Source organism: Typopeltis vanoorti, chromosome 9 (genome assembly GCF_054136105.1).
Source record: "Typopeltis vanoorti isolate ZY-2024b chromosome 9, IOZ_Tvanoo_1.0, whole genome shotgun sequence".
NCBI lineage: Eukaryota > Metazoa > Arthropoda > Arachnida > Uropygi > Thelyphonidae > Typopeltis > Typopeltis vanoorti.
In genome coordinates, this window is record NC_143557.1 from 80,874,331 (window position 1) to 80,901,917 (window position 27,587).

Consider the following 27,587-nt stretch of genomic DNA (forward strand, 5'->3'; position numbering starts at 1 on the left):
TAACATATATTTCAAAACGTTTCTGTTCTCATCAATCCATGTGTATATTTTATCTCTAACCAGCCTCTCTAAACACCTTCACCACTGAATTCGATATATAAACACACTGGTTTATTGTTTGTCACTATGAGTTGGATTTTCCCTTATTCAATGGCATAATTTTTCCTTTTTTGACTCTTCTGGAATCCCTCCTTTTGCCAGACTTCAAGTAAAGGGTACAATCAGCTGTTTTGACATCTCCTTAAAATACATGGTGATATTCCATCCAATTCTACAGTCTTATTAACATCAAGGTTACTTAAAATTCCGAACACTACCCATTCTTTTACTGTCAGTTGCCTGTCCCACCTCCAATTGCAATTCAATATTATCTTATCTCCCCTTATATTGAATACACTAGCAAAATACTCATTAAATATTTCCACCATATCTTCAACAGATATGACTCTTGTTCAATCTTCAGCAACTGAAATGAGCTTTACATATGCAACTTCTTCTACTAGCAACACAACTATAGAATTTTCTAGAGTTTTGTTTTGCATTTTTGTGAGAATTTCTCTTTCCTTACTACACCTGCCACATTCCTACCTTTCACCTTGTACTCTTCATGCTGCTGATGGATACCCTGTTCTTTATACCTCTTCCATAATATCCTTTTTCTCAGATGTTCCTGCACAATTCTGTGATTCATCCATTTCATTCCTACTTTATCCTCTGAACCATAGGAATACAATTTGACATTGTCCTAAGGAGCTTATTGCAGACTAAATCCCAGGCACTAATGATTTCTTTCCTTTTCAACGGATTGAACCACTGCATATCACGAATCTGTTTCTTTAATTTATCACAATCACTTGCTTTGTAATTCCACACATATCTCTTGCTCCACAAATCTCGTACCCGGCTAACCATCCCCTCCATGTCAAAACTACATGATCGCTTTTCCCAACTGGTGGTATTGTGGTGACATCTATCACCATTGTATGAGATGTTAAATCTAACACTCGAGTTCCACATATTGCCTCAACTACATGATGCATAAGATAATTGTCCTCGAGTAGCTCAAGAACTTCCTCCTTACACACGAGGAGGAAGTTATTTCCTGCATCCAGTCAATACTTCTATAATTATAGTCTCTTATCATTATGCCCTCCTGTCGCTCACAATCTCATCGGTCTGGACATTTCTGAATGTTCTCCCTCTGCATTCCTGCATTCCCTGGCCTGTAGGAGCATCCCACTAAATATCTAAAATGTGTGCTAACCTCAACTTCATGCCAAATAGCTTCAAACCTGCTCTCATTATTGCTTTCTTCAAGTTCCATCTTGAGAGAGAGAACATAACTATTCTGAAATCGTCAGTAACACCCCACCTCCTCTTTTATCTTTTCTGTCTTTTCGAAAAATGATATAGCCATCACATTCTATTGTTGAAAGCACTTCGTCCTCTGCTAACGATGACACCAATGATTTCTTAGATGACTAAGTGTATCAGGACCACCAATTCTACAACTTATTACTAATTCTTTGCATTGGTGATTATTAAGCACAGTAGTTTTTTCCCTGCTTCCCGTTTCCTTCCAACAATTCCTTATCTCATCATTCCAGTAATTTGACTCTCTAGATCCCATCGAAGCAATCTCTGTATCCATATCTTGCCTTCCTTCATTCCTTATCTCCCAACTTCGATATCTTGCACTCATAGTCGCACCACCTAGTTTCCTTTTCCCTGACTGGCTATACAAGTTTCTCAACAACAATGTACCCAACTTCTCACTTCCGCTCTCACACAAATGTAGACCATCTGTAGAAACGGCTCTCGCCTGTTTTCAAATTTATCCCACACATAAACAAACTTAAGTCCTGTCTCCCTACACATTCTAGCTGTCATGACTATTCGTCATCATTGCTCTTCTCTTCAGCTCTCCACTATCATACCTTGGTCACACACTCACACTCCTTCACTTCACTGTCTGTAGACACACTCTCAAATCACGAGCTACCCCAGTCACATTTCCTAGAAGTCATTTGTTTCAACCAGTACAGTCAAGTCCTCTGTATTTCTTCTCTGCTCCACAGCCTCAGTTACTCTTCCTATTGTTGCTCTCCTGAGGCATACCTTTGACACCCGCTCCATTTTCGCATCTTTCACTATGGAATCCCCCATACAGCATACACCACTTTCCACTGTTTCACTGCAATCATTCACTCTGACTCATCTACCACTTTTCTTTTTACACCTCCAACTATCAATCTCATTTCTGATTGCCATATCTCACTCTGCACATGTGGTAATTCATTCCTCGGGCTTATCAATTCTTTTCTAATATCTCTTTTCTAATATCTCTTTTCTAATATCTTAATTTAAGGAGAATATTACAGGAGGGAAGATTTTAGAATTTGGGTTTCACTTATGGGACGAATACATGAACAAATGGGAAAAAATATTCTTCATATTCTTCATAGGATAATTTCTGATCTTTGCAAGTGAAGACAAGCCATTCTTCCATCTACGTAAAATACATGAAGGGAAGTAATATACAACTTTAATCATATCGGTAGTCAGTAGAACACTCAAGATTTAATTTTGGGGGAAGAATCGAGTAGACGATTTGAGGATACACACTACGCATCGCATTATTATTATTATTATTATTATTATTATTACTATTATTATTATTATTATTATTATTATTATTATTTGACACCTCCAGGGAGTCTATTGACTCATCGAGGGAGAGTGTGCCAACAGCATTGAACGATTGAAAACCCTTCCAACTACTAACCGAGCTCAAACTTGCTCAACTTTTTGCGTGGGCCATTAGTAGCAGAGGCTCTACCAATCGACCAAACTTTGACCTATGACTGATCTGCAATGATCGCTAATTCATAAGTAGTATAGAAATAGAAGCACGATACAACATAAATTAAAAAAAAAAAAAAAGAATTTTAATTAGGAAAAGATTTTTGGAAAATTTTCTAGTGTTTTTTTTTTTTTTCCTTTTTTTTGGGGGGGGGGACTGGGCCCCCTTTCCTCCCTCTTGGTGCGTCACTATCAGTAGTATAACTTAATATTTTTCATTCCTCTGCAATACACTTTTAGTGGATCTTAGAATTTTAATTGGGCTGCCACATTGCTGGTTACGCTATCCAATCACCAAATCCTAAAATAAAAATTAAAATTCCTTACACCTCAGATGTCTTCCCCCCCTTTCCCTTTAATAGTCACATGGGAACTACATCCGGTTGACCAAAACATCTTCCAACCACGTGAAAGCATGACGTGCAGTCGTGTACCGGCTTGTGGGGATAACCACGTACATATATTATTTTGATTTTATACACGATTTGAAAAGCAGGCTAAATGGTTGTCAAACAGCAGCATGGTTTTCAGTTTGCGATTGATAGAGGTGGAACTTTTACTGATGTGTTTGCACGATGTCCTAATGGAAAAATTGTAGTTATGAAACTGCTTTCGGAAGATCCTGATAGTTATAATGATGCACCGTCAGAAGGAATAAGGAGAATATTACAGGAGGCAAGTTTTTAGAATTTGAGTTTCATTTATGGAACAGGTGGCAAGTTCTTAGAATTTGAGTTTCATTTATATGAGAAAATGTGTTATGAAAAATGTAATATTTTTAACTTTTAGAAACAGTTTAGCTCACTGTGGATAGGTGCTAAACTTTAAAAATTCCAGCGACCTCTGGTTTTTTATGCTATTTGGAGCGATTTACTCCCTGTATTCTAGTTGCAATAAATCTCTCAAAATATTTTAACCACAATGCAGATACACAAACTGGTGTTTACAGATACATCTGCCTTGGAAAGATATGCAGTGACACTTTTGCTTTTATTTCACTCCTTTGTAGCCAGCCTTTAATGCATTAAGCAACCAGGCTAATTACATTGGGAATCCAATTTGGGTGTGCGTGAGAGAGAGAGAGAGAGAGAGAGAGAGAGAGGAGGGGGGGGGGGATGTTGCAGACAGAGAATTGAAGATTAGAGCGCAAATTGCAAAGGTGGCCAAAACAGCAAATCGAATTATATGGTTTGAAGAACACATCGACAAGCAGGAATAGGGAGGTTATTGTTCAACTTTATGATATATTAATAATGCCACATCTGTACTAGTGCACACAGATCTATCTGGTTGCCTAGATTCCTTGGTGATAAAGAAGTGGAGGAGAGGATCCAGAGGCAAGTAACAAAGATTGTTGCAGGTCTGTGGTGTGCTTCCTCTGAGAATAGATAGGTCTGTGAGCCCCAAAAACTAGCTTATAGGCATAAGAGATGAGATATGATAGATATATAAGTTATTAAATGGGTTTTATAAGATTAACACTGATAACTTTTTTTTGGTAGAGTGCAGGAGGAAAGGGAATGAGGGTCACCCCTGGAAATTGGGTAAGAGTATTGTTAACAAGGGTGTTAAGGACTAGATTTTTTGGTTGGAAGGTCTAGAGTCTCCCACGAAAACTCTCTTGACCAAGTTACCATTTCCCCACCTATTGCATTTTTTTCTTCTTAACCATCCTTCTCCTTTTCTAGCCTGCATTTTATGTTGCCCATTGCATCTGGCTGTGCCTTATCTTGTATCTCTTCCATAATAACTTTTTTTTTTTCACAGTTCCTGCCTAACTCCACTCTTCATCTATTTTGCTTCTATCATACTTATTCTCTAAATTCTTGATATTTGGTTATGCATTGTCTGTTCAGAATATGTTTTGACTAATCCCCATTATCTTTCCCTTACAACTTATTCTTCCATGATATTGATATAAGCTAATATATTATTATTATTATTTCCAGGGAGTTGACTCATCGAGAGAGGGCACCTGCTCTACAACTCTCTGTCCACCACTCAATCCATCAACACTACAATGAACTCAACTACACCAACACCATCTACCACCCACCACCACTAATATTTTCACAGGCAAGTACAAACAACCATGCCCACATTGGGATTTGAACCTGCAGCCTTTTGGCTGGAGAGCGGATATGCTAACCTTGTGGCCAACCAGGCCGACAAAACTATATATATCAAACTAACACCGAAACTTCTAATCGAATTCATTCATAGCAACACATAATCACTTGCTACACTGTTCTGCATATATCCTGTTTTTGACCAAAACCTTATTTTCTTTAGCCACATCCTAAGTTAATACTTCTAATCACTTTAAACAAACAGCAGATGGTAGTATATAATATCTCATTCGTAATGTCGTATCTGAGGCCGTCATCCAGTACTCTAAAACAGTGTGTTGCTTCCACTACATGCTATCTAAGATAGCTTTCCTATAGTAGCTTCAAAATTCATTTTCTTTGTTTTCATGCTTTATCTCATTTTTTCAATCCATATTCCCATAATTAAAAACCTCTGTTACACTCACTCTCCTTTTACTTTGCCTAAAGTTTACACATTTTTTGCCCTTTATGGTCCTATGGTCATAACAACATTCTCTTTGATATCCTCTCATATTTATCTCCTGTTACCAAATAGCTTCAATCATTTCATTTATTACCACCTTTTAATTTCACTATGAGCAGGCACTATTCATCTGTTATCATTAAAAGTACCACCATTTCTATCTATGTGTATGTTTCTGTTCTCATTTATATGCCATCCTGAGTTAAACATGCCCTACCAGTCCATGGATAAATGGACTTAACTGCTACAAATCATCCTTATTTCTAATACTTCTTGTATTAGCATAAAAATATATAAATATTAACATATATTTATGTTATATTTAAATATATTAGCATATATATATATAAATATAACCTATTTGAGGCTTTAGCAGTTGTGCCTTTGTCAGTACTCACCATTGCTATATCACTAGGCTATCATGAACTTGCTAACCTTTCTTTCCCATCATTATAATTTCTTTCATCCACCAGTATGGCTGATTTCACCCTGTTTGAGATCATCCCTACCTCACCTATAGCATTTCTCTCTCTCTCTCTCTTCACATTATTTACTTTACTCTGCTCTACTCTACTCTGACCAGTATTGTGTTTTGTAGCTCCTTTTGCTCATTCGCTCCCTAATTCTCATGTCTTCCATTCTGTCCTATCACAGTGATTCTTAACCTTCCTACTGTCCTTCTCCTGCCACTCTCTTGCTTATTCACATTCACCTTATTTCTCTGTTACTTCAAATGACCACCATCAAATCCATTCAAATACATCCCATCTCCCCCTCTCTTCCTTAAACCACTTCAGCTTTTTTTTATGCACTCCATATTCACTGAAGTACACTCCATACATCTGCATACTTCACCTTGTACAGCTCAACCATCATGCTATTCATCATTTTGTTCTTTTCCTCAGCTTAACTTCTGAGGAAATCAGGTATAATATATATACATTTATATAACATTTACTGCTTTTTCATTCACTGTTATCCTATACTAGTCATTGCATTAATTGTCTGACATCTCTTTCCATATCTATTTTCTCATGTTTTAAGTCATCTACTATTCACCACTGTCAGAAAACCACATGTTTATAAGAACACTTTATTTAGCCATTTTTTTTTTTTAATCTGAAAGTCCAAGTCACTTTGCATAGTGTTACACATACACTCAAAATCTGTCATATCAAGTCTCTGATATGACAGAGATTTTTTTTTTTTGGAAAAATTCAAAAACTAGTAGAGGTACCATTGTTCTGTTTGGTATTCCATTTGCCTTTTACTTGCATTTGTTGACTTTCCAGTTTTTGCTGTTTTGATAGTAGTAGCTACATAAAAATGTACTGACTTGTTAAATCATTTGTGTTATAATTTAAGAGCAGAAATTGCAGCATGTGATAGTTTTCTGCTTTTTTGAATTGCTTTAAATACTGTTTTCAAAAACAAAGTCAAATTTATAGTTTTAGGTAAATTTCAATAAGCAAATCTTTCTTTTTTTTCAACAGGAAACAGGTCAGACATTTTCCTCTACAGAGCCTATTGACACTTCTCATATTGAATGGATTCGCATGGGTACTACTGTAGCTACTAATGCTCTTCTGGAAAGAAAGGGTGAAAGGATGGCACTTGCAATCACTGCAGGGTTCAAAGATTTACTGTTTATCGGTAATCAAGCAAGGCTAAAGTTATTTGATCTGGTATGCTAAATTATAATGTATAATTTCATCATAAAATATTTTTATATTAAATGAGGCATTACAATATATATATAAAGATATAAAGGGTGGGTAGGTTAATGGAGTTTGGACATAATGGAAATGAAACAGTTCAAGTATTAATATAGATCTGTGTGTTAAGGCTTAAGTGCTGGAAGGACATCATGTTAGAGGTTGAATGGAATATTGACAGCACTAGGAAAGGATTAAAAAACTAATTTTAATGCTTACAATATTTCACCTCAGTCACTGAAACATCTTCAGGGAGTACAAATAACACTTGTAACACATGCCCACAGGGTGCACCACCTAGATAGGATTTTAGAGTCACCCACGTGTTTCATTAAGTATTGTGTTGTTTTTGTGTGTGTCTTACAAGTGTTATTTGTAGTCCCTAAAGATGTCTCAGTGACCGAGACGAAATATTGGAAGCATTAAAATTAGTTTTTTAATCCTTTCCTAGTGCTGTCAATATTCTGTTAATCCTCCAACATGATATTAATATAGATATTTTTATTTCTGTTCGTTTTATTAGTGTCTCCATAGCACATTCACAAGGGCAATATGGCATTTCCCTTTGGGTGGAAAGACCTGGATTCAAATTCCATCCTAGGAACATTTATATGGATTTTCAGTTAGCTAGTTAAAGGTTAGCCTGCTGAATATCTCATTTGGGGATATATGTGGCAGGTTTCTTCCCAGAAATTCAAGCTTTTCATCTGTTAAAACAATCAGACAGCAAGAAAATACTTGCAGGCAGTTATGATATATATACAGGGTGTTCGGGATAAATTTGACATATTTATAATTAATTATATTTTTCCGTAAGTTATATGTATTAACACACACTTCTCTTCATTTAAAAGTTTGGACCCTTCTTCATTCATATACAAGATGTCAGAAAGGATGGATAGCTGGAACCCACCTGAATCATGGAAGAGAATAACTTGTATCATGATGATTCGTGCCCGCCATCAAAATAAGGATATTACGACTGCTGCCCAATGCTCCCTGAATACAGTAAAAACAATCAGGCATGAACTAGAGACTTGAAACGGTGACTACGAGGATGTAGCAAGAAGAAAGATCCCTAGCAGACGATCTGATTGCGTTCGTACAGCAGAATTCCTCGCAAATCTGCAGGAACAGGTGTTGAAGAACCCTGGCATTGGAATTCGGGCTTTGTTCGTGGAGTTGCTAACTGTAGTCAAGCCCTGGATGACAAGGGTAGCCAATGGTAGGCCGTATGTATGGCAGCAGGATTCAGCCCCTTGCCACACCTCTGGGAAAAGTCAAAAATGGTTGTCTGAAAATTTCTACGACTTCACCAGTCCAAATGTTTGGCCTCCAAACTCCCCAGACCTTAACCCCATGGATTATTTTGTATGGGGCGCAGTTGAAAAAGACACCAATCGCACTTCCAGTAATACAAAAGCCCAGTTAATGGATAAAATTAAAACAGTTTTTGCGGCCCTTCCCAGGGAGACTGTAGCATCAGCTTGTTCGAGGTTCCGAAGCAGAATTGAAGCTGTGATCGATGCTAATGGTGGTTATTTTGAGTAAATCTTGTTGATAGTATTGTAATTAACTCTGCCTGTAATGTTTTTTTGTCAATTCATTAAATTTAATAGATACAAAGAAGATTTTCTTTTTCCTTACGAAACTGTCAAATTTATCCCGAACACCCTGTATATTTATAAGGAAAGGAAAGAATGTCAGTAGTGCACAGGAAGTTGTCCAGGATCGTTTGTGAGAGAGAGAGAGAGAGAGAGAGAGGCAGAGGCAGTATTGGACTTGCATACCTAGGGTCAGGAGGATCAACTGAGTAGGGATTAAATGGATGAGTAGTGATATAAAGCAGGAGCTACACAAAAAGAAATTATTGTGGATGGAATATAAACAGAAAGGTGATAAGCATGCTCATGAGCAGTACATAGCACAGGCAGGAAGGGTGATTAGTACAGTAAGGAAGTAAGGTTAAATCGGATTATGAGAGAAAATTAGTTAAGCAAGCCAAAGTAAATGTAAAAGAATTCTTTCTCTTACTTGCTGCATAGTAGAAAAATTTTTTTTTGGATTTTATTCAGTGCTGATGGTAGGAAAGTAGCAGAAGAAATAGTTGAGCAACTAAGCAATCACTTTGCAAGGGTGCATCATCCAGCTGAAGACTTTGCAGTTGCTGATGTGACAGAGGCTGATGTGAGAATTGAGGTAGACAAACCGAAGGTGCCAGCATATTGCAAAATATAAGTGTGGATATAGCAGGATCAGACTGCGTGTGGCCTATAAGCTAGAAGAATGTGCAAGAGAACTGGCAGGTTCCAAGGAAGTGGAAGAAGGATAAGATAGAGTTCCATTACATAAAAGTGGTTCTAAGACAGAAGTAAAAAATTACAGACCAATTAGTATCTTAGGAATGGTAGTTAAAGTATTAGAAAAGTTGGTTAAACATAAAATTTAGGAATCACACTGAGTATCACAGAGTATCACACTGTTATAGGCAGCATGGCTTTGAAGGGTAGGTCCTGCCTTAGTAATTTATTTACATTTTATAATAAAGTGACAGCAGAATTGAATAAAGGAGATAGTTATTATTATTATTATGTGACACCTCCAGGGAGTCCAAAGACTCATCGAGGGAGAGTGTGCCAACAGCATCGAACGATTTGAACTCCTTCCAACTACTAACTGTGTTCAAACTAGCTTAACTTTTTGCGAGCCATTAGTAGTGGAGGCTCTACCAATTGACCAACCTATAGTTATACCATAATGCCGCTGGACTTTGCAAAGGTTTGACAGCACACCACATGGAAACAGTTACATGAGTGAGAGCAAATAGGAATGAATGGGGCTGGTGGCATGGATAGGAGGGTGGTTGACAGATAAATATCAGAGAGTGGTGCAGGTGGAGTGAAATCAAGGCAAATGAGTGTGATTGGGGGAATTCCCCAGAGCTCTGTACTTGGGCCACTACAAATTAAATATAAAATATACAATTTATATACAATATACAAATTAAAGATTTGTATATTAATATAGGAAAAGATTTCAGGGGAAGGGGAATATTCATTTGTTTGCTGACGATGTAAAACTGGAGAGAGCAATAGTTTATAATGGTATAGATGTTCTACAGGATTATTTAAATAAATTGGCAGTGTGGGCAAAGTACAGTGGTTGTCTATTTAATATTGCAGAATGTAGGATGCTTTGTAACATACTTACTGGATTACAGGAAATTGATGAAGCTATTGATGAAATCGATCTGGGGTTGATGTTGAACAGAGATTTGAAGTTCAGAGGTATTACAAAAGTTGGCAAAATAGCTCAAAGGATTACTTGGATGTTGAAGAACACACTGATGAGTAAAGATAGGGAGATTATTATCCCTCTTTATAAGACTATGATTTGGTTGCATCTTGAGTACTGTACACAGATTTGATCATCTGGGTTTCTTGGTGTAGAAAATTTTTTCACTTGGGTATATAGGAAATTAAACTAGCCAAGAAATGATATTGTTGTTTAATCTTTTATTCAAGTGTAACTAAACAAAGTTTGCATATGAAAGTATCTTCTTGACTAGGCTATTTGTATATAGAGGCTGTTGGCTTCACCTCAGTTACCTTGTATCTCATAATGCAAAGTATACATCCTTTCTGACATGTATAATGCTATGCATTATGGAATGGTCACTCCTTAGACCAGTTTTAACCTTTATTGAGGTACTGTTAAAGTGTGTGTGTGTGTGGGGGGGGAGTATCTCTCCCAACACTCAACAAGATCACTCTAAATGGCACTGAGTGATTCTAAAGGATCACTACTTGTTGCTTAGGGTGGCCCTCAGCGCCATGCAAAACCCTGTCACCAAGCAGAACTACTCTACTTCCTATACTTTACCTCTCCAAAAACTGAGTGATCTACAAAATCACTCACTCTCACTGAGCCCCTCCATGTGGGGCACCTGTTCATGGTGGAGGGGGGACCTCCCAGTGATGGTACTGACCCTTTTCATTCTTCCTCTTTTTCTTTGGTTTTCTTCCCGTATTCTTTGCTCTACTTCTCCTGAGTCTTTTTCACTATCCTTTTTTCCAGACTACCATCACTGGAATCCAACGCCCTGCTGCCATGTTTGCCGTGCGGTACGACCCGTGGACATCCGGAAAGGGGGATCCTGGTAGTCTTGCACTACTTTGGCCTCCGCTTCGGCAAGACGGGTGGTCCTGGATGGCCCAGCCATAATCAATTGTTGACCCTTGCCTTCAAGGGCCAATGGTGTTGCAGTAAGTCTCTCACCCCGTGGTCTGGGGTCGGGATCCTAGACCTGTTGCAGTGCCGGTAATTCCTTAAATACGAATTCTTCATCCTCAAATGTTTCAGGGACCCTAACAAAGTCCCAACCAAGTACTGATAATATAGACACAGCATATGGAAACAGAAGTAAGAAACAAAAGATATCGGATACTAACATAAATGTACCAACCTTTTTAATCATTCATGCAACAGGTGAAAAACCAATTGGGAAAATGTCACCTTTCTTTATCCAAAAAGGTTTAGAAGGACTGGCAGGACCTCCCAAAACTATCAAGAAATTGCGTTCTGGTGATATCTTCATGGGAACAATATGCAAACAACATTCCGAGAAACTACTGAGAGCAACGACAATGGGTGGAATACAAATTGCAGTAACACCTCGCAGAACACTCAATTCCAGTAGAGGAGTGATATCAGAATGGGATCTCCTTGATGTTCCTGATGAGGAGATATGTTCAGAGCTTAATGATCAAGAAGTGACGAGTGTGAGGTGTCGCCTGGTCTCAACCAAGAACATCATCCTTACTTTTGATACACCTATCTCAGCTGTCCTGTTAGAATGTACATCCCTAACCTGTTGAGATGCTTTAAATGTCAAAGATATGGACATGCCCAAACTGCCTGTCGTGGTTCTACTACTGCCTGATGTGGTAGTAAAGAACGTGATAATAAATCTTGCTCTGAAAAAAAGCTAAATGTGTCAACTGTCAGGGAGATCATCCAGCATACTCTCATGCATGTCAGAAATGGAAAGATGAAAAAGAGATATAAAAAATTAAAACAGAACAAAACATAACATATCAGGATGCAAAAAGAAAGCTGGCCACCATTACACCTGTTCTACGATCCTCTTTATGCTGAAAAAGTAACAAAGTGACAACAGCAACTCAAACATGTATGTCTATTCCACCATTTGATAATTTCACCATACCTGAACTTTACGATCACAGTTGCTTCTCTGTTGAGCGCATTAATCACAAGACCTATGGTGTTACTCCAGAGACAACTTCAAAAATGGTCTCATTCGATGAAAACTCGCCTGTCAAAAAATTATGGTGGAGACTTCACTCAAAAATAAACCACCAGACACTCGCACAGAAAAAATGGATACCTCGATACCCACTGAAAGCAAACTAAACATACCAACTGACCCTAACACATTGGATGTTTTGAACGTTCTACCAGAGGAAGAGATGGACACTGGCCATCCATACTTCCCTAAAACAGCGGATAAATATAAATCTGACAAAGGTAAGCCCTCAAACTCTCGAAAACCAGACAAGTCAATAAAATCAAGAAAATAGGAGAATTTTTACAATGGAACTGTCGTGGGATCCGCCAGAATATTGACGATATCAAGATGTTGTTGCAGAAACACAAACCTTTCTGTTTCTGTCTACAGGAAACTTACCCAATGAGGACCGTACCTTTAGGAATTTCATAAGGATAGAACTGGAGATGGTCCTGCTCATGGAGGAGAAGCTATCCTAGTTGGCAGTCATATTCCTTTCCATCAGGTCTAACTTAATACTTCTCTGGAAGCAGTAGCGATTTGCTTCTCTGTGGGATTTCTTATTACAGTATGTTCAATTTATTTACCACCAAATGCTGAGTTAAATGAAATTAATCTTGATAGCCTTATCTCGCAACTGCCTGAACCCATACTTTTGATGGGTGACTTTAACGGCCACAATACTCTATGGGGTAGTGTCAACACTAATAGACGAGGTCAAATCATTGAAAAAATTCTTGATAACAATAACCTTTCCCTTCTAAATAATAAACTCAATACTTTCTTCCATATGCCTACATGCTCATATTCTGCAATTGATCTTACAATCTGTCCCCCTTCCATTCTTCCACTGCTCATGTGGGACGTTGAAAAGAACATATATGGAAGTGATCACTATATCTTCACAGGAACCATGTTCACCCACATGGATACCTATATGGAAAATGGACCAGGCTGACTGAAACACTTTCTCTCATCTTGCAAAATTTAATGCTGATGCCATCACTCAAACACCTATCAATGAAGCTGTAAAATATATAACAATGCATTGTCCAGGCAGCAACAACCTTCATCCCAAAAACATTATCTCGATTTCCAGTCTATCCAAAGCCTTGGTGGAACTTAGAATGTCAGGCAGCCAAAAGAGATCAACACAGAGCATGGATATATAGATACCCCACCATATAGAATATAGATACCCCACCACATCAAATTTAATAACTTTCAAGTGTGCTCGAGCCAAAGCACATTATGTAAGACATCAGAGTCAAAAAAAAATCATGGATCCAATTTATCATCAATTAATCAAATGACCAGTCCAAAAATTGTATAGGATAAAATCTGGAAAATGAAAGGCAGATATAGCACAAATTGTTTGTCCACCTTAGACTATAATGGAAGTGTTCTTGCTGATCCCAAAGCTATTGCAGATACTTTTGGGGAAACTTTTGCTAAAATCTCAGCAACAGCTTCATATTATCCGGAATTTTTAATACTGAAAGAGCAGCAAGAGAAACAAAAGGCTTAATTTTTCTACCAACATTCTTCAGCCATATAATCAGCCATTTGTCAAGGAGGAACTAAAAAGAGCTCTCCTACAATTGCACCCTAGTGCAGTAGGACCTGATGACATCCATTTGAAATGATAAAACATTTGCCATCATCTTCTATGGATCTTCTTCTGTTATTATACAATAGAATACTTGCAGAGGAAGAGGTTCCAAATTCTTGGCATAAGTCAATTGTCATTACTATCTCAAAACCAGGAAAAGATCCAACACAAGCAAATAATTATCATCGACCCATTGCTCTGACCAGATGTCTACAGAAACCACATTGTGGTTTCCGTAGACATCGATCAACTTTAGACCATTTAGTTCAGTTAGAAACTTGTATAAGAGATGCATTTCTGAAGTGACATCTCGTCTCAGTTTTTTTTGACATGGAAAAAGCTTATGACACAGCTTGGAGATATGGCATATTAAAAGACCTCTATTACCTAGGTCTCAAAGGACACCTCCCTATATTTATTAAAAACTTTCTGTTCAGGCAAATTTTCCAAGTCAGAGTGGGAAGTATGCTATCTCGACCATATCATCAAGAACAAGGTGTTTCCCAAGGCTCTGTCTTAAGTGTAACCTTTTTTTGCTAGTAAAATTAACTCAATCATTGAACAGCTTTCTCCCACTAGACAATGCTCTACATGTTGATGACTTCACAGTTTACTGTCACTCACGTAACATGAGGGTAATTGAAAGACAACTTCAGCAAGCAATTGATCATGTCTCTCTGTGGGCTATTAATAATGGGTTTAGGTTTTCAACAGAAAAAAGTGTCTGTGTACACTTCTGTCAAAAACGCACTCATCACCCAGATCCTGAACTAAGAATGGGACATACTGTTGTTTCAGTAGCTACAGAAACCAAGTTCTTGGGACTCATCTTTGACAGAAAACTCACATTTCTAGCACACATTCATCAACTAAGAGAAAAGTGCAAAAGAACTTTGAACCTCCTTTGCACTCTATTCTCTGCTGAGTGGGGTGCTGATCGAGCTTCATTGCTCCAAATTTATCGTGCACTTATACGTTCAGAGCTGGATTATGGGTCCCAAGTCTATGGTTTGGCAAGACAGTAACAGTAACCTACGATGGTTGGATTCCATCCATCATTAGGGTATACGGATAGCTACTGGTGCCTTTCGCACCTCACCCACTCAAAGGCTCTATGTTGAAGCAAATGAACTGGCTCTATCACTTCGATGGAAACAGTTGTCTCTTAATTACGCTCTAAAAATAAAATCTCTCCCAGATCACCCTACATGGAATAGTATCTTCTCTCTGCATTGGGAAGCTCAATATCACACACATCAAATTGCTATACATCAAACTGCTATACATCCTTTTGGTAAGAAACTGTGCAAGCTGTTAGTATAAATGTTGACAACATTAGTTATACTGCACCTCCGTAGCGCAATTGGAAGAACGACGGTACATTGCGCCCTTCGATTGGAATAGGCCTAAGTTCGATTCTCATCGCGACGGGAGGAATCTTTATCTGGACGATTTCAATCGAAGGTGAGTTAGCCGATCTCATACGGAGGTAGCAGGGTTTTTCCTCCCGGAAACTCGGGTTTTTCATCCCGCATACAGACAAATCGGCCCTTCAGAACACACGCAATTTACAGACAAAAAATACTAGTTGTGGTGGAGGTGAGCGGTAGATGGCGTTGATGGAGATGATTCGTAGTAGAGGTTCGGTGTAGTGGTTGAGACAGTTGTAGGTGTCCTCCCACGATGAGTCTTCGGACTCCTTGGAGGTGTCAGGAATAATAATAATAATAAACATAACAGCATTCCTCCATGGCAAGTTTGTACACTATCCTGCACCCTCTCGCTTTGTCAGCTACAGAAATCTTATACCCCATCATCCATTTACCTTCAATTGTTTAATGCACACAAAGCAGCACACGCTGATTTCTTACCCATCTATACTGATGAAGTCAAGATCGGCGATGGAGCCTTCACTGAAGGAGTCATGTCCAGCAGAAGTAACCATGCTTCTCAGGTCGACAGCCAACGAAATCCTGGTACTTATTAAAAAATGAAGACAAGAAATAAGCTGAATATTGGAACATGGAATGCAAGAACACTGCTGGAACTAGGTAAAATAGAAAATGTGAAAAAAGCAATGGAAAGACTTGAAATAGACATTCTGGCATTAGTGAGATGAGATGGGAGGGATAGGGTGATTTCTGGAGTGGAGAATTTCAGATAATATATTCAGGACAAAAGAAGGGCAAGTCAGGTGTTGCAATAATGCTTCATAAAAAAGTTGGAAAGTTAATCACTACAATAATTAACCATAGTGACAGAATCATAAATCAAAAATGAACCAGTAAACCTCAATATTATAATGGTCTACATGCCAACATAGCTATAAAGAAATAGAAGAAATTTGTGAACAAATAGAAGAAACCTGGAGCAGCTTTAAAGACAGAGACAATACAATAATAATGGGAGATTGGAATGCTATAGTGGGAGAAGAGAGTAATGGTAATGTTTCAGGAAGATTTGGTCTTGCACTTGGAATGAAAGAGGAAAGCAATTAACAGAATTTTGTACACAAAAACAGTTAGTTATAACAAATACACTATTTCAAGTTCCAAAAAGAAGAAGATTCACCTGGAAAGTGCCTGGAGATTCAAATTGATTATATACTGGTCAAGAATAGATATGGAAACCAAATAAAAAATTGGAAAGGCTATCCAGGTGCCGACATTAGTAGTGACCATAACCTTGTCTTAATGAAAACAGAACTGAAACATAGGAAACAAATCCAAAGATACAAACCAATAAGATGGAACCTTGAAAAATTAAAGAGTAAAGAAATAAAGAGAGGATACCAAGAAACAACTGATCATAACATTCCAGAAAATATAAATAGTCAGAATAATATTGAAAACCAACGGAATATGATTAAAGAGTTAATTACAAATTCATCAAATCGATTATTGAAAAATGCAGAAAAAGAAAAAAGAAAACATTGGATAACAGATAAAATACTATGTTGGCATGTAGACCATTATAATATTGAGGTTTACTGGTTCATTTTTGATTTATGATTCTGTCACTATGGTTAATTATTGTAGTGATTAACTTTCCAACTTTTTTATGAAGCATTATTGCAACACCTGACTTGCCCTTCTTTTGTCCTGAATATATTATCTGAAATTCTCCACTCCAGAAATCACCCTGTCCCTCCAATCTCGTCTCACTAATGCCCAGATGGATGAAAGAAGAAAATATAAAATGATGTTAAAGAAGATGTGGCCAAATACAAATATCTTAAAAATCTAATTACAAGAAAATGTAGACAAGCCAAAAAAGAATACCTAGAAGAACAGTATAATAGTATGGATGAATTATTTAAAAAAGAAAACAGAGAAAGCCTATAAAGAAATTAACAAACTGACTTTCAAATTTAATAAGAACATCAAGAACAATGCCATCAAAGATGAAAATGGAAAATTACTAATAGAATCTGAGGATATATTAATGGAATGGAAGAATTATCTTGAAAATCTCTATAATGGTGACAAACTTGATGTTGATATCAACATAGACAATCAAAATGAAGATAATCTAGGACTCCCAATAATGCGAGAAGAATTTGATAAAACACTGTCCGAAATTAGTAAGGTAAAAAGTCCAGGTGTAGACAATATTCCTATAGAACTGCTACAAAATCTAGGTGATGAGACAAAAACCTTACTCTATCAGTTAATAGCCCAAATCTATGATAGAGGAGAAATACCAAAGGAGTTTATGAAATCAACCATAATACCAATACCAAAAAAGAATAATGCAAACAAATGCGGCCAATTTAGAACAATAGCTTTAATCCCACATGTTAGCAAAATTCTGCTAAAAATTATTCAAAATAGAATTTATTCGAAAATAGATTGTCTATTGGATGAAGACCAATTTGGATTCAGAAAGAATAAAGGAACAAGAGAGGCATTACTCAATTTAAGAACAATAATAGAGAGAAGATTAGACCTTAGTCAAAATACTTGCATTTGCTTCCTTGAATTAGAGAAAGCGTTTAATAAAGTAAACCAGCAAATACTCCTAAATTGTCTAACTAATATCAGCATAGATTTGAGGGATAAGAAAATAATTTATCAAATTTACAGAAATCAAAATGGACGGATTAAAATCAATGATAAGGAGAAAATAATAAATATGAGTGGAGTAAGACAAATATGTATACTTTCACCACTTTTATTTAACCATTCAGGAAACTAAAGATAAAATAAATAATGGCATAAAGATAAATGGTGAGCAAGTCATGTGTATGAGATTTGCTGATGACATAGCCTTTGTAGCAGAAAACAGAAGAACGTTAAAAACAATGCTAGAATTACTAAATAATAAAAAAATATAAAATGAAAATCAACGCAGATAAGACTAAAATCATTGTTACATGCAAAATCCTATCAATATAGAGCATATAGACATCAGCAGAAAACAAATAAAACAAGTGAAAAGCTTTAAATATTTAGGAAGCCTAATAACAGAAGATGGCAGAACAAGAGAAGATCAAGAATAAACAATGCAAAATCCCAATTCTCTAAGATGAAAAGCATTTTAACAGGAAACCTCAACCTACAATTGAAAAAAAAAAAAATTTAGTAAAGACATTGATATGGAGAATTGCACTGTATGGATGTGAAACCTGGATTCTAGGCAGAGAAGATGTAAGAAGTTTGGAGACTTTTGAAATGTGGTGCTGGCGCCTCATGAACAAAATAAAATGGACAGAAAAAAAAATCAAATGAACAAGTCCTGAGAGAGATAAACGAAACAAGAACTCTAATTGAATCAATCAAAATTAGAAGGGATAGGTGGTTTGGACATATACTTCGACATGATGGGCTTGTGAAAAGAATAACTGAAGGCAAAATAGAGGGGAAAAGAAGAAGAGGCAGACCAAGGAAAAGCTTTCTTGACCAAGTCAAAGACAGCACGGGTTTGAGGAGCTACCAGGAGGTTAAGAAGAAAGCCAATGACAGAACGGAATGGAGGAAATTGCTGCTGAGCTACCAGTTCCAAGATTGATGCAACTGATGACTGACTGACTATACTGATGGTTCAAGAACTAACACCTCTGTTGGCTGTGCTGGTGTGTTTCCTGACATTATTATCTCAAATCATATCCCAGCAGAGTTACATGCCATTCAGCTTGTGCATATAAAAGAAAACTGCTACCAAAAGTGTATAATTTATACAGACCCATTGAGCTCTTTATGGCTATCTCCTCTCCTATGTATAATCCACATCCAGTACTTATGAGGTGCTACACCTTCTTCACAAAATGAAATTCCTTAATTTCGATGTTCAGTTCTGCTGGATTCCCAGCCACATCGGAATCAAAATGAAATGAGGCTGCAGCTGCTAAATCAGCTCATACCTTCTCCACATACTGTTTGACAGTTCCATATACAGACTACAGACAACTTATGAGATCAAAGCTAATTGCTCAGTGGGGGTTTACATGGCAAGAAGCATCAACAAACAAATTATATAACATTAAACCTGAAATTAAACACTGACATTCTAGTCAACGTACAAAGAGAGGGGGGAGGAGGAGGTTGTCCTTGCCAGGCTTCGCATAGGTCACAGTCACCTTACGCATTCTCATTTACTGAGAGCTGATGACCCTCCCATATGTGAAAAATGCAACACACATCTCACTATTCATCATATTCTGGTAGATTGTCAAAAATTTACACGAGAAAGGAATGAAATTTTCACCTATCTAACCAAGCCATATACACTCAGGGAAATGCTAGCAGACTCGGGCAAATTGCATGATTTTTTAGAAAGAATTAATTTGTACAAACACATTTGATCATAAATTGTTTATATGTAAATACTTTTTTTGCTTAACTTAACTTTTATACATACATATTAATATCATTAGGTTAAATCTGACCAATTATGTATTACCATAGGCCTTGATCTTGTATATTTGTATCACCCTGCTGTAATTTTGTTAATATGTAAATACCATAATGCTAAACTTAATTTTATGCATCAATGCTGTATAATAATTCCTTTCTGACTCTTTAAGTATTAATATAATAATGTTGGTTGTAATCTTACTAGATGTAGACACTGCTTTCCTTGACTTGTTTTGTATATACATATGTTAACCTATAGTTATATATTTATGTACTGCTGAAGCCTCTGCCGTAATTTTGTTTATGTGTGGATACTGCATCACTTAACATGCTTTTTGTGTATGCATCTTATTTACTATATTTTTCGAATAATCATGTAGTGCTGTAGGACATCTTACCCATTTGTGTACTTTCTAGTAATTCTGTTTATATGTATTGCTAAATTCTGTTTATACTGCATTGCTAAATTTAATTTTCATCCATGCATATTGTATAATAATCCCTTTTTGCCTATTTTTGTACTGCTATAAAGGCATCTATTATAATTTTATATAAATATAGATACTGCATTCCTTGGCTTAGTATTTCATATATTATGTATTAACTTATATTGTTAACTATTTTTTCACTACTGTAATAACCTCTGACCTTGTGTGTTGTTGTGCCCTCTGCAGCAGTTCTGTTTACCTAGAGATGCTGCTTTGTGAAACTAGATTCTTGTACAGACATATTTCTTACAATTTTCTGTAAATGCTAATGTTGTAACCTTTATTATGGCACAGTATGACCTTTGTAGTTTTTGTGCCAAATAAACTATAAACCAACCAACCAACTCTGACTGAGTGACTCAAAAGGATCACTACTAAGCTCTACTCAGTTTCAAGCAAAAACCTGCAACCAAGCAGAACTGCGCTACTCTCAGAATCAAGTCCAAAGACAAATATTATTAAATGTCATCACTGAGAGCCAGATCCAGAAGAGATACTAAGGTTGAATTAATGCAGAAATCATATATTTCCCATATACAAATAGTAAAAAGGAATATCACTTTATTATTAAAATACTCTGGATTAGACATAAATGTAGAAAGTTTTATCATTTGGTTACAAATTAAATTAAACTAACCATGAAATTATATTCTTGCTTAAACCTTTCTTGCTTGTAAAGTTTATGCATGACTAGATTACGTTTATATAAAAACTGATAACTTCATATCAGTTGCCTGTATCCTGTAATGCAAAGCAAACACACATCCTTTTCAAATAAAGTTTCTAGATCTATCTCTAATCCAGAGTATTTTAATAATAAGGTGATACACCTTTTTAATACTTGTATATTGGAAATATACGACTTCTGCATTAATACAACCTTTGTATCCCTTATAGGTCTGTTTTTTGCTGATGAGACCTGAATAAAGGTTAACTGGTCTGGGTAGTGACCTTCCCATAATGCATAGTATTACATTCAAAAGATGTGTGCATTGTATTATGGGATACTAAGGCAATTGATGTGAAGTTGTCAGCCTTTATATATAAGTAGCTTGATCAGAGTATCCCTTTGTATCCCTTATAGGTCTGTTTTTTGCTGATGAGACCTGAATAAAGGTTAACTGGTCTGGGTAGTGACCTTCCCATAATGCATAGTATTACATTCAAAAGATGTGTGCATTGTATTATGGGATACTAAGGCAATTGATGTGAAGTTGTCAGCCTTTATATATAAGTAGCTTGATCAGAGTATCCCTTTGTATCCCTTATAGGTCTGTTTTTTGCTGATGAGACCTGAATAAAGGTTAACTGGTCTGGGTAGTGACCTTCCCATAATGCATAGTATTACATTCAAAAGATGTGTGCATTGTATTATGGGATACTAAGGCAATTGATGTGAAGTTGTCAGCCTTTATATATAAGTAGCTTGATCAGAGTTACATTTGGATAAAGGATTAAACAAGAATATAATTTCTTGACTAGTTTAATTTAATTTGCATTTCTTGGATCAGGAGATGGAGAGGATTCAGAGATGAGTGATCAAGCTGGTTACAGGTCTGTGGAATGCTCCTTATGAGGATAGATTGAAGATGTATGTGTTGCAGTTTAGTTGGCAAGCACCAGAGAAGGGATATGATAGAAACTTATAAGTTACTTAAAGGATCCTATAAGATTTACAAAAGAAAATTTTCGGTACATGACAAGTAGGGAGAAAACAAGGAGTCATTCCTGGAAGTTTTGTAATAGTAAGTAAATATGTATGGACTAGATTTTTTGCTTAGAGAGTGGTGAATGAGCGAAATGATTTAGAAAGTTTTTTACCTTGGGTATACTATATGTTAAAGATACCAAGCAATTTTATAACCTTGGTTTTAATCCTTTTTTCCCAAGTAAGCAAACAGACAAGTAAGTCAAGTTTGCACCTGAACACAGTTCAGGTCTGAAGCAACTCGTGGTAAAGGTGGAGTAGGCTCTGATCACTTTCCTTAGTATTTCCAATGCACATCCCTTTGCGGAGATGCGAGATTTTTATTTAATAAGGTCAAAGCACCTTGTGGCAACTTATTTAGGTAAAATTTATAAACTCTGCATTACTTCAACCTTGGCATTTTTGGATCTGGCTCCCACTGACGAGACCTCAATAAAGGTCGAAAGTGGTCTGGGCAGTGGCCCTTACCTCTAATGCATAGCATCATACATCTCCGCAAAGGGGATGTGCTTTGCATTAGGGGAAATACTAAGGAAAGTGATCAGATCTTACTCCACCTTTACCACGAGTTGCCTCAGACCTGAACTATGTTCAGGTGCAAACTTGACTTACTTGTCTGTTTGCTTACTTGGGAAAAAAGAATTAAACCAAGGTTATAAAATTGCTTGATAACTTTAACATAGAGTGAAATGATTGTAAGAAGTAGTTGTGAATGCCCTTATGGTGAATGAGTTTTAAGGAGAGGTATGATAGGTATTGTATGAATAATGGATAGCGTGCATCTACTGCAATGAGTCTTTTGACTCCTTGGAGATATGCTGCATAATAATAATCTGAGTGACAAGTTTGAATTGTTTTAATATACTGCTGCAAAGTATAATGGCTTTGCCAAAATAATTAAGTTCATTGTAAGCCCTGAAAGGATCTCTCTGTACTCTATGTGAAAGTTAATTTATTTTGTTAATTTGACTTTTTAGTAATTGTCCTTTTTATACTTTTTTTCCTTATGATGCATCTGTTTATTATTGGAAGAACTGTTGTATAGTTGGTACAACTTTTGCTTTTAGCACATTTTAGCATTTGCCTTTGTTATGGATAAACACCTTTGTAAATGATATTACTGCAACTTTTTGCATTTCTTTGTGATCATTATATCCTTTCTATTAATGTGGGCTTCTACCTGTATATGCATTATAATAAATGAAGAATTAATTTTTTTCATTTGTTATTCTTTAAAGGAGATTTCCTGTCCAGAAGTCTTGTATGAAGATGTGATAGAAATTGAAGAAAGAGTTTGCCTACATCAGACAAAGTGTCAGTTAAATAAAAAATGTCCCATTGTTGCTGGCATTACCAGAGAACAGGTAAGCAGTTTGCATTATTGAAACTGAAATTTCCGTATTATAGTGATGTTTCAGTATTATAGTGGGATAGCTAATATTTCACAATATTTATATATGATGTACATTTAAGATGTTTTTTTTTTTTAATTACTTGATATTTAGGTTGAAATTTGGAGAGAAATAAATAAAGACAAACTTAGGAATGACTTGAAACAAGTTTTGTCCACCGGTATTGTCAGTCTTGCTGTAGTTCTTTGCCATTCTTATACGTAAGTTAGAAATTCATTTAATGTTCTTGGCAGACTACTTTGAAATTAAGTTTACAGGTGTATATTGACTGAGTACATTTTTTAAATTTGATTGTTTAGTGATTAAGTCCTTTTTTAATACATTAATTTTTTTTTAGTTCATAGATGGTTGATAGAGTACCAGGTTTGATTTCTTGAACAGGAATTCTAGATTATGTAACTCTTAGCTCACCCATGATAATATAGTAAGTTGCTATAGGTGTTATAACCTGCCAGGTTCTTAATCATAGGGAAGTTCTCATAATTATATTATGTTTCTTTCTGATATTCAATTGTTTATATCAACAGAAATGACAAGTGAATAAAAAAAGTTTCTATTATTACTTGCATCACCAAGTTTTTTTATCCAGCATACTATTTCTAGTACATTAATAAGTCAGAGAAACATAAGTGTTTCTGCAAAAATTTGTGGTTTACCTATTGATAACAAAACCATGCTTCACTGTATCTGTTATATAAAAACATCATTCATCCTTTTATTTTTATTTTATTTATTTATTTTATTTTATTTTATTTTTTGTGACTCCCACCCACAAAAGGTTTATTTGTGAAACTTAGTGCATTTATACTGTGGGTAGGTTAACGATTTTTTTATTTGTATATTTTCTGTTGATTTTATTGCATTTGAATGGGGAACATGGGCATCTAGAGAGATTGCTGTTTTCTAAACGAGCCGGTGTGTCAATGCAGGGAAACTAGAATTCCTAGGGTGGATGGTAGTAGGGGTGGCATCTTGTGGAAATGGGTGCTTGGGAGAAGGGGGGGGACGACATCAGGTAACACTGAGTCCAGTGGAGTCTGGATGGAATGATGATAAGTATAGAAACAGTGACATTTTTATGCTTTATACTAATACCAGGAGTATCCGAAATAAAGGAGATGAATTGTTAGTGCTGATATCATCAGCCTACCCAAAGATTATTGGGATCTCTGAGATGTGGTTGATGGAAGATGATATAATAACAGGAATAGAAGTAGCAGGGTACAGCATTTTTCAGCAGGATAGGAAGGGAAAACACGGTGGTGGAGTACTGCTTAAGATAAGAGATGATTTATGTCCTCTAAGAGTGGAGGCATTGGAAGGCAGTGACACTAATGGTTTTGAAAAGCATATGGTCTGAGGTAGAGGTGGGCAAGACAGAATATTTAGTGGGGTTTTGCTAAAAGCCGAGTAGCACAGAGGATGGGGAGCAGGAGATATTTATGCAGTTGAGTTTGGCAAGTGCAAGAAAAATGATTGTTATGGGTGATTTTAACTATTGCAGTATAAGTTGGGAAGAGGAAAATTCATGTAGTAATAAGAGAATAAGAATTCTAGAGGGACAAATGTCTTAGGCAACATGTAATAGAGGGAACAAGAGGTTCAAGGGAATGTATGTGGAATTATAAGGCAGGTGATTATAATAGTATTAGATATCAACTTGGGGCAGTTCCATTGGGAAATTGTGAAAGAATATTTGTTAGCATCAATAGTAAGCTGTATTCCACAAGTGAAAAGAGGACACAATTTGGTGTAAAGTGGATGACAAACAATATCAAACAGGAACTGCAGGTGAAAAAGAGGTTATGGAAGAGATATAAGGAGAAGGGTGGAGAGCAGATGCATGAAGAATATAAGACTCAGGCCAGGAGAACGACTAGTATGGTAAGGAAGGCGAAACTATAATATGAGAAAAGATGCACTAAGATCCATAGAAAATCCTAAGGAATTTTTTAGTTATGTGGCCAGTAGGAGGAGAAATGATTGTGGAAGAATAATATTTGGGATAAAAATGGGAATGGAGTGACTGATGCATAGTGGAGTTGTTCAATGAACACTTTATTAGAGTATTTCATCCTAGAGAAGTAAGTTTTAATAGTAGAGTGGTAGGGCAGGTTTGATGTTTAGAGGTGCCAGAGGAGAGTGTGTTCCAAATACTGAGCACTCTGGATGTCAGTAAAACTGTGGGACTGGATGGTATTTCACCACAGGTTTTGAGAGAATGTGCTAAAGAACTAACAGCTACGTTGATCTGCTACTTTTCAATGAAAGGCTGGCTACGGGAAAGGTACTCAAGGAATGGAAGGAAGATAAGATAGTGCCATTGCATAAGGGCGGTAGCAGACTGGAAGTGTTTAATTATAGGCCAGTTTGTGTTTCATCAATAGTGGTTAAGATCTATTTGTGTTTCATCAATAGTGGTTAAGATCTATAAACCCTATCTGTGAGAGTCAACATGGGTTTGTTAACCCGGCATTGGTGAGGGGTAACAAAAGTGGTAAGGTGGGGTCAGAACCAGCTAGGGTCTTTGGCGCCCGCATGCAATTTCTATCTAAGTGCCCCTGTAATGATTCGGGCATGTGTGGTTCTTTTACGATAATAAAAATTTAAATTATTTCAAATTTCTTAAATAAATTTTGACAGAACAGCCACATGTTGGTTCGCTAAATGTAACGAACCATGTGTGTTGACTAGGCAGGATAATTGGTAAAAACCCAAATATTCAAAAAATTCTTAAAAGTTAAAGCAAATTTTGACAAAGCCACTTCACTTTAATCGTTGAATATAATGATACAGGGATTATAGCCTTCTCACCGACCCGAATCGCTAACAAAATTAAAATGAATTTTAATTAAAGTTAAAATTTATTTGAACTAAAGTTTAAAAAATTCTTTCATTTTACAAGTTAGTAAATTCTTAGTAACTATTAAAAATTTTTTAATAATTTTTATAAGTGGAACTATCTTTTAGGAAAATAAAAGAAACTCAAGGTTGATGAGAAAATAAGAAAAGAATTCAGAAATAATTAGAACATTTAATATAGGTATTCAAAAAATAACATCTTTACAGAATAACAGAAAATAAATTAAATTACATAAATATACTTGAAATTTTTTAAATTAAAATTTTAAGGTTTTTGATTTCATATTCACAAATTAGAAATAATGGTCATAACGTCTAATTCCGCACATATATCATTTTCAATGGGGTGCTTAAGGGTCAAAGCTGTATAACTGAGAGGAGACCTCCACATAGCCTTTAACGGAATACGGAGAACCGACCAGGGCTTCTGACCTAATGTCCAATCCTCACTTTCTCGTGGTGCACCCTGTTGAGTATCTACTTGGATACTGAACGAACGAGGATGGGCTGGCAATTTGGGATTTAGCCGACCAAATTGTATTCTTATTGGTTAAACCAAAATAAAAAATGCTGGTACAACATGACAGAATTTCATGCCGGCTGGGGCGTCGCCCGGTTAAACAAGGCCCCCGTTGTTTTCGCCAGGGAACCAGGGCAAACAGCGAAAAGTCAGCTACTGGAACAAATCTGAAAACAAACCCCAACTCAACATCACCAGAGTTAAAGATCGGTACTATCAACTTAAGAAGCCTGAATGGCAAAGAAATGGAGCTAGCTGAGGAATTAGATAAGTACCAGATCGACATAATAGGGGTGACTGAAACAAAAAAGACAAAAACTGGTGAGATCTTTCTGAGCAATAAATACAAAATGTTATATTCAGCAATGACAATCAAGGAAAAGAAGGAGTAGCCATAGTATTCAACACAAAATACGAGGCTAATCTTCTTGAATGGCAGTCAGTCTCAAGTAGAGTAACATGGGCAAATATGAGAATTGGGAACTGGACAATGAGATTTATTTGTGCCTATGGTCCCGCAGAAGGTTCTACTAAGGTAGAAGTGGAGGAGTTTTTTGAGGCTTTAGAAAAAGCAACTGACACAATGAAAAATGAAAAGTTGGTCCTTGTTGGGGATCTAAATAGCAGAGTAGGAAATGATTGTGAGACACAAAAATAATTTGGGAAAATTT

General features: G+C 36.4%; 1 protein-coding gene across 1 annotated transcript in view; it reads left to right on the plus strand.

The window, feature by feature from the left end:
• Window positions 1-3,278: 3,278 nt before the first annotated feature.
• Window positions 3,279-27,587, plus strand: part of LOC150103198 (5-oxoprolinase) — a 368,797-nt gene continuing 344,488 nt past the window's right edge. The window contains exons 1-4 of the mRNA XM_090398524.1: window positions 3,279-3,537; window positions 6,930-7,121; window positions 23,361-23,486; window positions 23,628-23,734. Of these exons, the coding sequence (XP_090254650.1) occupies window positions 3,364-3,537; window positions 6,930-7,121; window positions 23,361-23,486; window positions 23,628-23,734 (599 nt within the window). The 5' untranslated portion in view covers window positions 3,279-3,363. The remainder of the gene's footprint in view (window positions 3,538-6,929; window positions 7,122-23,360; window positions 23,487-23,627; window positions 23,735-27,587) is intronic.